At 39.0% G+C, this 14204-nt stretch overlaps 1 protein-coding gene across 3 annotated transcripts in view; it reads right to left on the bottom strand.

Moving 5' to 3' along the window:
- The window catches only part of LOC120443675 (Na(+)/H(+) exchange regulatory cofactor NHE-RF3-like), a 182452-nt gene extending 168761 nt beyond the window's left edge, over positions 1–13691 (bottom strand). For 2 of the 3 annotated variants that reach the window (XR_005615587.1, XR_005615586.1), the window contains exons 1-10: positions 13389–13691; positions 9695–9720; positions 7936–7978; positions 7620–7819; positions 5102–5173; positions 3521–3653; positions 3025–3161; positions 2730–2937; positions 741–937; positions 499–623 (exon numbers count right to left, since the gene is read on the bottom strand). Coding sequence is in view for 1 of the 3 variants with exons in the window: in XM_039622900.1 (XP_039478834.1) it covers positions 499–654; positions 741–937; positions 2730–2937; positions 3025–3161; positions 3521–3653; positions 5102–5173; positions 7620–7819; positions 7936–7978; positions 9695–9720; positions 13389–13425 (1209 nt within the window). In the remaining 2 variants the exon portion in view is untranslated. Of the gene's footprint in view, positions 1–498; positions 655–740; positions 938–2729; positions 2938–3024; positions 3162–3520; positions 3654–5101; positions 5174–7619; positions 7820–7935; positions 7979–9694; positions 9721–13388 lie in introns of all 3 variants that reach the window. The other variant, XM_039622900.1, reaches the window with a different exon arrangement.
- Between the last annotated feature and the right edge of the window lie 513 nt (positions 13692–14204).

Below are 14204 nucleotides of genomic sequence, written 5' to 3'. Positions count from 1 at the left end.
GAAAAATGTTCATATGTAGTTGATCTATTGATATATTTGTTTTGTTTTGTACAATAAAATAAAAAAGTTAAATGAAGACAGCATTTTCTTTAATTGATGCATGTCCATGCTTCGATTTTGGGCAACTAAGGTGTGAGTGTGTGAATGTTGAACAGCGTTTAGGCATAGTTGCATGAATGCCTGCGTGATTGGGTGAGTATGCACTCACCCAATCACTTAGTAGGCTTAGTAGGCCTAATAAGGCACAATGTGACCCTACTCACATTGTGCCTTAGTAGAAAGGCACAATGTGAGTAAGGTCCATTAAACATTTATTGCAAGCAAAATTGCACATTTAGAAACATCTGTAATTTTCCAAAGTATTAGTAGCTTTGCAAATCACATTAAATAACACCTTTCTGGACATTATGACGACTCTCAACATCTTACACTGCATGCCATGTTCTCACACATTCATACAGCACTTTGTCTGACTTCAGTAAAACACTGAGGTCCTACCTGTATCCTTACGGTTTCTGGCAGTTCTGGGACATAACCTGAGTGGAAACCAGAGTCAGCCTCCTTTCTGTCCTGTTTTCTTAGAGGAGCTTCCTCCCAGTTGTTAATGCAGCGGTGAGAACAGTCTTCATGAAATAACAGAGGAGAAATGCCTAACTGCAGGAGAACAGAAAGCAGTTCACCGCTTACACACTACGTGTTATACTATTTTTGTGTGACTGTACTGATATGATAGTACTTGCCTCTCTGTAAAAGTCTCTTCCTGGAATAGATATAGCTGTAAGCGAGACTTTATCACCACTCTGTCTAATCTTTCTAACAATGTCTTCATGCTCCATGGACTCAATAGGTTCTCCATTGACAGCTAGCAGCAGGTCTCCATCCTCCATTCCTGCACCCTCAGCTGGACTCCCCATATCCACTTCTCTCAGCACATGAACTAAGGGTCACAGAAGATTATTATTAGATTAATACTAACATTTCCTGAAAAATATGTATATATTCCTGACTTTGAGGAATATATGAATTGATTACATCTTGGTATACTTAGTATAGATAGTTAAGCCTGGGCAAGGCTTAGCTCCATTTTCCAAACAGCCTGTTTCACCCACCCAGCAGTGAAGTACAGTAAAGGAAACAAAAGTATGATTTGTAATTCTGATTAGTTGAGAAGCTGACAGCCTGCCCTCCAAGCATCCCACTGCACACTGTTCTAATGAGATCGAAGATCGAATAACGGTACAATACACAATTAAACATGAGTTTATATGTTTAACAGTGGGGACAGTGGGAAGGAAAAAAATCCTTTTAACAGGAAGAAAACTCAAGCAGAACCAGGATCAGGGAGTGGCGGCCATCTGCTGCAACCGGTTGTGTGTGAGCGGATAAAGACAGGATAGAGACATGATGTGAAAGAAGTGGAATGGATGTTGTCTCTCCTAGTAAGATCAGGTTTTCCCCCCAGATTTTTCCCAACTATTAGGAGAACAAGGAGAACATGCAGATAAACATGTTACTCCTGGTCTGACTGGGGAGGACACCAGAAAAAGCTATAGAGTCCAACTTTCTTTTGGCAAAGTTACGCAGCGATTCAATATTAATTTTAGTGACCTTCAATTGAAATAACTGGGGGTCATTGCTGCCGATGTGAATTGTAATTTTACGGTGGCTACGTTACCTCCGTCTGCATTGGCTACAGGGGCCTGGCTAGCTAGATTTCTTTAAGGGTCCCGCACCAATTCAGCAATCCTGGCCTCCAGAGCTGTAAACAGGCTTCATTTATAATAAGTTCTGTTACTGGTAAAGGACTAAACATCTGACACACTGAGCATGAAAGATCAGGAGGGACAGATAAAAAGGCCATGCTGCTAGTGTGTCAGCTACAAGCTAAGTTAAGCTAAAGACAAAGTGAATGAATAATGTGAATATAATTAGCAGGTGAATCAACAGAGAGATAACGGATTGGATAATGCACCCAAAGAAAACTCATCTTCATCATCCTGGTCCCTGAATTAAGACTAGCAAAGCTATGAAAAAAAAAACAACATCACTGTGTGGCCTACAGAAGTCATCCTTATGCTCTAAGACTGCTTTGTAACAACAGATTGGGAAATCTGGGTAACAACCATCAAATCTTAGAAACATGGCATCTAACTAGGTACTTACTCTGAATAGCATTAGTTTGGCCTCTAGTAAGACTGTCAGGAATCTTGGAGTCGTTCTTGACCAGGATATGTCCTTCAATACGCACATTAAACAAATATGAAGGACTGATTTCTATTATCTGTGAAATACTGCTAAAATTAAAAACATCCTGTCTCAGAGTGATGCTGATAAACATAATCTTGTCTGCCTCTGATATCTTTTCTTTCCCCTCATCATCAGACAGGTTGCAGCAGATAGCCCCCCTGACCTTGGTTTCACAACAGGTTTCTTCCTGTTAAAAGGGAGTTATTCCTTTCCACTGTTCCCAAGTGCTTCCTCATGGAGGGTCATCTGATTATTGGGGTTTTCTACTTTTGAAGGGTCTTACAGTACCTTACATTATAAAACTCCTTGAAATGACTGTTGGTATGAATTGGACCTATATACAGTAAATAAAACTGGATTGAAATCAGTTAAATTGAATATAAAGTGGGGCCCTTTGTCCTTTCATAAACTTAAAAGCTTTGTCTTAATAGTATGTGTTTGTCTCCGTAAGGATGTAATCTTTCCATTAATGTGTCTCTCACCTTTTTGTTGTGTGCATGCCAGCTTTTCTTGTCTCAACAGGAAGCCATATCCATCACTTCCCTTCACCAGATTCATGGTCTTAGCACTGTGGGGGAGGCTGCAGCTTTGTGCCACCACAGGCATGATGGGCATTTTCCTTCTGATATAGCATGACTCACTGTCACTGTCAATAACAAGCACTGTCACTGAATCCCCTCTCTTCTTCAACTGAGGACCAAACAGACCAGACAGTTATGCACGTTCAGTGTAACAGAGCACACACATCAATTCTGACTGAGAAAAGAGGATCCGTACAGTTTTGATGACAGCTGAGTATCTGAGAGTGGACACCATCAGTCCATTAATCCAGATCAGTCTGTCACCATTGAAGATACCTGCTTTCTCTGCTGGACCATCAATAACTGTTCTCACCATATATTGATTCTTTTGACCTGTTGACACATCCGCAGTCTGTTCACAGTCAAAATCTACTCAATAATGCTTGATGAAAGAAAAACCAAAACTGTTGTATATTATAACTAATCAGCAGAATTACTTAAATAGTTGCACATTTTGGGAACCACTAGATCACTCATGTGATTTGATGCTCTGGTCTATGCATTAGCCATTAGATCCTAATGGTTAATACATAGACTAGAACCAGGGGAAACAGTTTATCTAAACTGAGTTTGAACATTAGCACTGGAACTTCTTGGCTTTCTTGTAAAATAGTTAGAAGGTACAGTGGCTTCAGTGGAGCTGTTTGTGAGTGGTTAGCACTTGTCACAGATAGTGACAGCAAAATAAATACCATCCACTGAGACAACAGTCATTCCTAGGCCATGCTTTGGGTGTTTTTGGATGTGACACAGCCTGGGTCTAGACCAGTGATCCCCTTTGGTGGCTTCGGCCAGGAATTTTAGGTCCACGCCTATAGACACTGCCTGAAAAAAGGAGAAAGGAGACATCTGCAAGATTCTGTGACCGGAAATATGTGGTTCTGGATTCATTCTTCCAGAATCTAAAATTCAGAAAAAAAAAACCCAAAACATTAACAATTAAATTATTCATACAAAAATTATAAATTGATTTGCATGATTCACTGAGTGAAATAAATATTTCTTCCCCAAGCAAAACATGACTTGGTATGGGTGGGGATTTTGGACCATGCCTCTTCACAGAAACTTTCTTAATACTTACTGTCATTTATTCTGTGTAGATATTTTTTTAAAACACAAAAGAAGTCAAGTCTGAAATAGCTTCCATACTCCTTGGACAACAAAGTAAACATGCTTTCTCTGAGACAATAACAATGCCATATATCTATCAGCACAAGTTTCCATCCTCCCCAGAGTGCCTTAATTTTAGTAAGTATGGGTCCCTTGTCTACAGATAGTCTATTCATTTTCTTGTCCACTATGTACTTAAAGTCTGTAAGTATTAGCAATATCCCTTTACCTTTCTCAAAAGAGAAGTGAAATTTTGAAAGAATTGCAGGCAATCTTTTTTAGGTGTATTTTCAGAAAGTGGGTTTAACAGTCAAATGCAGAGCAAAATGAATGATGCAAATATGAGGATCTGCAGTAGGTTTGATTCAGAAATAAAGTTTTAGTACTTTGACTAGATCAAACAGAGAAATAAAAATCCTTACATCCCTGCGTTAAATGAAATGGCATCAGTGGCTTGTTAGCTTCCCGTTAACCATAAATTGTTATCTAAACAACATGTAACTGTGCAATGATGGGACCACTGTTTCAATTTGTGTTTGTTTTGTTTTTTCACACTGTCCTTCATTGTTAAGCACCTTGTAAAATTTCTTTGATAACAGAGCTATAACCCTAATGGAATAGCCTTCCAATTAGTAGAGGACTTATTGTTCTACCTCCTGAGCTAAGCTGCCAGTGATGAAATTTGAAAATTGATGTGATGAAGTGATGAAAATTTGGGAGGGGAGGGGGGCTAAAGTCAAATATAGGGCTAAAATATAGACTGTAGGAAGCCTCAACCTGTAGTTGATAGTAAATATGACATGTGAGCCAAGAAGCGCAGCTCACCCTTTAATTCTTTTCTGAGGCCATCCCTCAAAAAAAGAAAAGAAAATTGCCTTTGTGCGAAGGTTTTTTTTTTAAAAATTCATACACTTATACACACATATGTTAACTTTAATCCCTCAGCAATCAACAACTATTTCTGGAGAAGTTGGAAAGTTCCTTATCGTGAGTATTGTCAGTATGTGTAGTAGCATTAGAACATGAGATTGTTGTTGACTGTCACTGTTTTAAGAATAGCTGCATTTAGTCTCGATCTAAATGGTGCTAATCACTGAGTCTGGTTTCCAACAAGACATCAGATTTGAATAAAACATAGTTGTGTGAAACATCAGTTCTCATACCCATTCATACTCTTCCTTCTTCAGCACCAGAAGAAATAGGTGTAAGCCACATGACTGGATCTTTCTCGCAACCTGTTAGATAATTGCAGAGAGATAATCATAGAGACATGATAAACTTACTCTTTTTCTGTATGGCAGTCATCCATTAAAACAGTTTAAGCCTGTCCTGATAATGTTTTTATTCCATTTTACTTCAAACTGAATTTCAAGAGTTTCCATGAAATCAGTTTTCCCACAAAAAGCACAGAAGACTGGAAGGGTTTCAACTAAAACTCATTCTCTATGAAACTTTATGAAGTTGTAAACTTACCAGGCATTTAATTAATTACATCTTACTAGTAGTGGGTTAGACTGCTAATTCCCCCCAAAATGCCCTAATCAGCCATGGCATAGATCCAAGAAGATCCTAAAAACATTCATCAGAGACTTTGAAACATATTGGCATGAATTCAGTTCAATTCAGTTCTATTTATACAGCGCCAAATCACAACAACAGTGCTTTATATTGTAAGGTAGACCCTAAAATAATACATAAAGAGAAAACCCCAACAATCATATGACACCTTATGAGCAAGCACCTTGGCGACAGTGTGAAGAAAAAACTCCCTTTTAACAGGAAGAATCCAATGGCAGAACCAGGCTTACAGACGGGTGGCCATCATTGCAACATGTGACAGAAGGAAGAAAGGTTAGAAGACATGCTGTGGAAGACAGCCAGAGATTAGTAACCTTGTGTTGTTATAACTCAGGGGGTGGAGCAGGATATCACCTAATTGGAAATGTGGTGGTTCAATTATTCGCTAATATGTGTGCAAAGTATCCTTGGGCACTGAACCCCTGGTTGCTCTCCGACGCATCATCGGAATGTGAATGCTAGATACTTTAAAAAAGCACTTAGGTAGAAATAGAAAAAAAACTGCATGAGCAGTGGGGCATGTTTTATACACATATCTATCTACACATATCACTTATACCTAAATGGTTAAGTATCTAGCATTCACATTCCCTTGACATCCGCTCCCCGAAGCTTCTCAATTGGATTTAGGTCAGGGGAACACGCAGGATGGTCCAAAATACGATGGTTTTCGATAGTATTCTTGAAAAGCCCAGACGTTACCACAGGACGAGGGCCCTCAGTCATGAGGGATGCTCTCTGCAACATCTGGACACCAGCGGTTTGACACCCCTGCACCTCCTGAAGCTCCATTGTTCCACTGAAGGAAAAAGTCCCCAGACCGTTATGTTGCCCCCTCCACTGTGGTGCATAGAAAACATATCAGGTGGGATGTGCTTGTCATGCCAGTAATGTTGAAAACCATCAGGACCATGAAGGTTAATTTCTTTCTTATCAGAGAATAAAACTTTCTTCCACCCTTTAATGTCCCATGTTTGTCCAAATGGTCAGTTCTGTGGCATTCAAGGAGACAAGGCCTTTGAAGATGTTTTTTGTTTTTGAAGCCCTCCAGTTTCAGATGCCATCTGATGGTTATGAGGCTGCAGTCGGCACCAGTACCAGCCTTAATTTGGGTCCAGGTCCAGTGTCTTGACGGACAGCCAATTGGATCCTCCGGCTCATAGCTGGTAAAATCTCCTACTTGACCTTTTTGTCCCATAACCCTCAGGATCATTTAAGAAATTCTTACTGCATCCCACCAAAGCAGCGATGACGCGCTGCAAGAGACCCTGCTTCTGCAGTTCAACAACCCAAAACGTTCAAAAACGTTTTTTCGCCTTTGCCATCAGAACGTCATGACAGTGTGACTACTGTACCTGAGAGAAAATGACAATTAATCCACATTTTTGCACAGAATTGTCTTTTTATAGGCATGTAGTCCTAAACTTTTGATCAGGCTGTTTCAATTTAATTCTTGTTTTCAATAAATTGCATGCTCAAAAAATGTTTCTTCTTGTTGCATGCTGAAGCTCAACTTGGTACCTTGTTAAGATCCAACCACGCAAAATATGACTTGCCATTTTTCAAGAGGTCTTAAACTTTTGATTGGGACTAACTAATAATAACTTCTTACATAGTATGTGATAATGTCAAACAGACAAAATAATATTGAATTTATCACATTCTAAAGGATGGAAAGTAATTGCAGTCCAGTAAGTATGCACTGTAAGAAAGGCTAAGCTGTTTTGCAGAATTTTAAGTTTGTCGTTAAAAAAAATGCAACACACAACACAAAAACCTCACCATGAAACCATCCTTCCATTTTCTTGAAAACAAAATTATGGTTTCAGCCACTCATGACCCTATCCAGCTAGGCTCTTTGCCTATCTCAGCTGGTACAAGGCAAGGAGGTCATCAATACTCTGTCACAGGTTTCACATCTAAACAGTTGGACAAATCAGAATCACTAACGATACTAAAATCCATGCCTCTGGCAAAAGGAGAGCATGCTGAATCTACAGAAGGCCCCTAGGAGGCTACAAACACAGAACCTGCTTGCTTTGAGTAAACACCACTAACCACCATTGTACCCACTATCATATTGCACAAATTCTAGATACTAACCCTGTTAAAATCCATGTTGACCACATATTCCTCATTCACCTCCAATACTCGATCTCCATCCTTGAGGCCACTGTGCTCTGCAGGACTCCATGGGTCCAGATCTGTGATCTCAAAAGCCTGGCTGTACTTACACAGATGAAAGCCAAAGCTTTGGCCCTCTGAACGCTTCAGGTGGCACAGTCTCGGCACCACGCTTGGATCTGGCTTTGCAAACACAGGAAAAAAAATCAGCAACTGGAAGGAAGCGGGAGTCACTGTTTGTCACCGTTTTTCACTGTTGAATTTTTTGTCTGTAAAGATGTGTATTACATCTCACCAGGATCATCAGTCATGACCAGAGCTGGGTTGTCAATCCCTTCCTTTGGATTAAAGGTAAAACTGAGGTAAGGAGATATTAGAGTCAATTTAACACTCCAATGTTAAAATCATACAATACATTTTCATATAAAAAACTAGCACAGAGAAGGCCTGTTTACTGCAGAACATCCTCTCATTGTACAGATATTAAACAGAAGGTATATATGCATTTTCTTATGTTGACTATTTAACTTAAGAAAAACATCTAGTTACACTGATTAACAACAAGATTTATTATGTATAATATTCCTGTTAACTCCCGATTATAATATTGCTATACCAAATTGGACAATTCTGCATTGAGCCAGGTCCAATAGTGTCACCCATTGCAGTGGTTAATGGACTGGTTCTTATATACCGCTATTCTACTCTACCTGAGCAGCGAAAGAGCTTTATACAACTTGCCTTATTCACCCAAGCAATTTATTATGCTTTTTCTACATAAGTGTTTTCTATCTAACATTCACACACATGCATGCATTGGAGAACAACTTGGAATCTTGACATCACTGCCCTGTCATTTCAGTCCACACCTAGATGGCTCACATAATGGGGGACTGGGGCAATCATGATAATCCATGATTTATTTTACACACTGGCTCATGTGATAATTCGCATATTAACCCTCAGAACCACCTCCAATGAGACATCTCCCAAAGAACTTAAATATGTGGGACTATTCATCAGTTCTTTATGACTAGAGATGGCTCTAATGAAATACCTTGAAAATGTTTTTAGACATTGAGACACTGAGGATGATATGAAAAAAATGAAATGTTCAAATTTTATTACACACTCACACACACTCATTCTATAAGATGGTAAAATTGAAATAAAATATTACCTTTGGTTATTACTGCGTTAAGTACTGTGTTTAATAATGGACTGTTGAAGTTTAACAGCAGCAAGATTATTTATTCCAAATTTTATTTTAGTGTTACTGTCCATTGACTTGTGCAGAGAGACAGAAACACATTGTTGCTAAATGATCATATAAGCTAAAGAAGGTGTCCGTCCTGTTACTCTTATAGTATAATACTCATAGTAAAATTACAGTAATGGTAACTCTTTGAACCCATAACAGAATGTTAAGAAGTAATGGCAAAAAAGCATTTTGCCAAAACGTATCTGAGGAGAACTCACTCGCTCACATTCACTTTGTTTTAGTTTAACAACTCTTGCCTCCACTAACATAGAGGGGGCCAGCCAGATACCAGAGATAGAGATACGAGATATTTTGGCTTCACTTATGGGAAGCTGTTAGGTTCTTTATATTTTTTTTGGTGGGATGGCCGTGGCTCAGGAAGTAGAGCTTCTACTAGTTGTAAGGTTAGTGCTTCAATCCCTGGCTGCTGTATTCACACGTTAGGTAGAAGCAGCATAGAAAAAGTGCTCAGGTGTTGTACAAAAAAAAAGTTGTATAAAGCACTTTGAGTAGTCAGAGTAGAGTACTGCTATTCAAGAGACAGTCTATTTATCATTACCATCTGACAATCTTTAGTGTCAGCAGGTGGACTGGTATTTATTCAGAGACAAATTTATGTAATTGCTGCATGATATTAAGATTTTTTTGAATTCCAACAACCAATCAAGTTGGAGACAAAAATCAGAAATAATGTATTTATTTCAGCACAACGTACAACAACATTTTGAAAAAAAGGCCCCTCGTGTTCATCGCAAGGCATAAAAGATTCTAGTGTGTCAAAAGGAGAACTTACTGTGGATTTCTGTGCATTCTGGCCGCCTGAGGGAGAAACAGTGACACAACATGTAGATACATCTGTCTTGGTTTGTAGATATAATGAATTCTCATTATATTATTTACTTTTCAGGACAACCATGGCAAGCAGTACTTACCTTGTCAAATCTAAAAACAGACATAAATGAAGACTTACCAAAGTCTCTCCTTTCATATCATACATTGCATGACATTACATTATTGCCATGCTGTGGTCGCACTTTGCTATTGTTGCTGAAAGCACTATTTTCAATCTGACGGGTGACTCTAGCTCTGTTATATGAGTGTTCCTGTCACTTGTTAACATTGACTGGAGCTGATTAAGTTGAAAGGCCAGCTACTTTTTTCTGATGGTTTCCACATGTGCATTGTGAAAACCTCTGTCCTTTCACAGTAAATTGGTTGAAGTTGGTTTCATTTGGTTTATAAAAGTAGAATGGGAGGCAGACACTTCAGCTTTCAGGCCCCTCATCTGTGCAACGAGCTCCCAGTTTGGTTTCGGGAGGCAGATACCCTCTCTACTTTGATGATTAGACTTAAAACTTATGAGGCACTCAGGCACTGGGAGAGCATGTAGTGCCACTCAAAAAAAAAAGAAAAAAAGCCCCGACTAGGAACCCTCAAGCAGCAGCACTAACCACTCCACCATCATGCCTATTCTGGCTGTATGAGGTGGCCAAACAAGGCCACACATCATATTTTATCACTTATCTCTCTCTTTCTCCCTCTCTCTCTCTCTCTCTCTCTGTCTAGAGGACCCGAGGACCCGAGCTTGAAGGATAAACCGCCCGCAGGGGCGAGATGGGTGTATTTTTATTGTATATATATATACACACATATATATATACATATATATATATATATATATATATATATATATATATATATATATATATATATATATATATATATATATATATATATATATATATATATATACATACATACATACATACATACCCAGCACGCCCCTGCGGGCGGTTTATCCTTCAAGCTCGGGTCCTCTACCAGAGGCCTGGGAGCTTGAGGGTCCTGCGCAGTATCTTAGCTGTTCCCAGGACTGCGCTCTTCTGGACAGAGATCTCCGATGTTGTTCCCGGGATCTGCAGGAGCCACTCGCCTAGCTTGGGAGTCACCGCACCTAGTGCTCCGATTACCACGGGGACCACCGTTACCTTCACCCTTCACATCCTCTCGAGCTCTTCTCTGAGCCCTTGGTATTTCTCCAGCTTCTCGTGTTCCTTCTTTCTGATGCTGCTGTCATTCGGAACCGCTACATCGATCACTACGGCCGTCTTCTTCTGTTTGTCTACCACCACTATGTCCGGTTGGTTAGCCACCACCATTTTGTCCGTCTGTATCTGGAAGTCCCACAGGATCTTAGCTCAGTCATTCTCCACCACCCTTGGGGGCGTCTCCCAGTTTGACCTTGGAACTTCCAGGCCATATTCAGCACAGATGTTTCTGTATACTATGCCGGCCACTTGGTTATGCATATATATATATATATATATATATATATATATATATTATTTAGATAGATATATAGCCACAACAATGTACCACTAATCATTATAAAGTTAGATTCATGATAATTAGCAAATAAGATTTTTGTCTCCTGTCTGCCCGCTTTGACATGTACATGCTGTACTTGTTTTGCCACTGCATAGCTGGAAAAACTGTATAGTTTCAACTGCATAGTTGCAAAACTTCATTCAAAAGGGAAAAAATGCAAGGGAAAATATGTCCGTGGCATATGAAAGCATAATAAACTAATTTTTAATGGAAATGCAAGTTATTTCTCACATAAGCAACGATTAAGCCAGTCACTGATTCTGGATATTGCATTAAGTGTGAAGGACGGAATGTTGCTTGAACCCTTAAAACATTAACTTTTTTAATGTGCAAATTAGGGATGCACCGATACCGATACTGGTATCGGGTATCGGTGCCGATACTGTAAAATGTGTGCGTACTCGTACTCGTAAAAGTTAACCGATACCATGAACCGATACTCATAATTCCCATGGACTTAAACGCCACGGTAACATAAGGTGTTCACAGTTGATGTTATGTGATGTAACTCTACCCTGAAATTAATTTGCCCTGTAATATGTCGCAAGGTAAATACAGGTAATTAGAGCAATCAAACTGTTACGTTAATCATAAAAGTATTATTTTATGGTATGTAACTCTGAAGGGAGTTAAAATATTTTTCAGAGTTCTAATTTTCTGGAGGCCTGTGAAGGTAGCATAAAACGGGACCTTGCATGGGGAGATGCACGAGGTTAGCTGAACCAAAGTGAGAGACTCTGCTAGTTTTACTGAGGTTAACCAGCACAAAAGAGTGTGTGACTAGAAAGCTGACCGTGTGAGAGCTTCACAACAGAGTGTGGGTGAAGTGACTTTTTGTTTCAATGGTCGCACCACCGTGCTGTGTTTCCAGCTACGACCGCCGAGGCTACAGGCTAGCCCGGACTGCTTGGCTGCGCCTCGGAGGCAGCCGCTATGGACTGTCGGAGAGCTGGACAGTGACTCGCTAACGCGCTGTAGCAGAGACAGCATCGGGTCCGCAGGGAGTGGATTTAGTGTGGGACTGGTGAATGGCGACCTACCGAGCAACGGAACTGTAAGTCAGACTTTTGTGCTCTTACTGGGGAGAAGAGGATTTTTCTCCATCGTCCGGCGTGAGCAGCAAACAGGCCTGCAACAAGTGTGAATGTGAGTGTGTGTGGAGCCCATGTGTGAATATTGTATGTTTAGTGGATTTATATAACGTGTTTTGGAGTGTATATTAGTGAGTCACTTACCAAAAGGTGATAACATAATTTGGGTTGTTTAATATAATTTGAAAGGGAATTATTTCATTTATACAGTGTATTTCATTTGGTTAAGGAATTGGAATATCATGTGAGTTTAAAAAAGGGATGTGTTGTACAGTATTTGTCTCTGCCCTTACGTTCAGTAAACGTTTCGTTTGTGTTAAAGAGTTGTGTGGGGTCGTTTCTTTACTACTGGTTAAGTTTAACTTGTGTGTGGTAGAAGTATCGGTTTTTGTACTCGGTATCGGCAAGTACTCAGATCCAAGTATCGGTATCGGATCGGTTTGAAAAAATTGGTATCGTTGCATCCCTAGTGCAAATGAGTACATTCTTATTCTCCATTCTCTTTAATCCAATTCATTCATTATGTTTAAAGAAATTCATTCATTATGTTTAAATGACCTCCCAGAAACATTGGAGAAACATGATCTTTTGGGTCAATCTTTCACAATACTCTTCAAAACCAACGAGAGTGTGTAGGTGTGTGCACATGCATGTGTGTGTGTAGGTGTGTGCACGCGCATGTGTGTGTGTGCGCACACAAAAATATCCTCCCTGTGGATTTAGTTTTTCAAATAGTGAAAGGCAATGTTTAACCAGGAAGAACATAGCTGAAGTTAGTGTGTGTTTTTATATTGACAGCAATATATACCATAGCATTTTGAAAAACACAATCCACCACAATGATGCATAAAACACTTACCATAAAAAACAAAAGTAAACTGGCTTACCACCACTGCTATGACATTTCACACAGAGGAATTATGCCGTAACTAAGGACGGCATGTGTACACATTTGAATATTCAAATCATGAACAGTCATATATTTGAGAAGCAGAAAATAAACCCTACCTTTTAAGGACCTCATGAAGTCCTGTGTGCTTGGCATTTGTACCTACTCAGACTAAGGCACTGTGGACGGACAAGGTTCACAACAGACAGATAATAAAAACCTAAGATGCTGACTGCTTTCTCCTTAGCTATGACGGTTAAACATTTACTCCATGACACGCCTCAAGAGGTCTGTGTGCAGAGTGTGACACATTGTAATGGAAAAGAAAACATAATGCACCTTTACCACTCTATGGAACTGCAGTTCACTATGAAGGACCAAATAAATAAATAACTCAAACCAAATAGATAAATTTGATTATTCCAAAGCAACACATCCTACAACATGTTTTCAAATAAATTGTTGATTATCATTATATTTGATTATATTTATTTAATTTCTTTTGTATTTAGAGTTGCACTAAATACAAAAAATGATCCTATTTAATCCCATAATTTCTTTAAGAATCTATAATCGAACAATAGCTTTCCTGTGGATTTTACAGAATTTGACTCCTGTTTTTAGATAATAAAATATTGATACAATTGCAAAATCAGCATATGAATAAACATGTCTAATGTAAAATCACATTTTAATTATGAATAAACATAACATTTCCTATTCTTTAAAGGAAGAAAACACTGTAAAAATACACTCAGAATCTTAAAATCATTTCACAAATATGCTGGTTTAAAAGACAGATAATTAAAATGAATACTGTAAATACATATCCATATACATGCAGTTTCTGCACACATTCCTGGATGAAAACTTCTACTGTTAAATTTACTATCAGCTCAAAATGACAAGTGGTGGAGGAATTTGTCAAACCATTG

The sequence above is a fragment of the Oreochromis aureus genome, linkage group 14 (genome assembly GCF_013358895.1).
Source record: "Oreochromis aureus strain Israel breed Guangdong linkage group 14, ZZ_aureus, whole genome shotgun sequence".
In the NCBI taxonomy this organism is placed as follows: domain Eukaryota; kingdom Metazoa; phylum Chordata; class Actinopteri; order Cichliformes; family Cichlidae; genus Oreochromis; species Oreochromis aureus.
The sequence above is the reverse complement of the archived record's forward strand: the minus strand, read 5'-3'. Positions and strand labels throughout refer to the sequence as shown.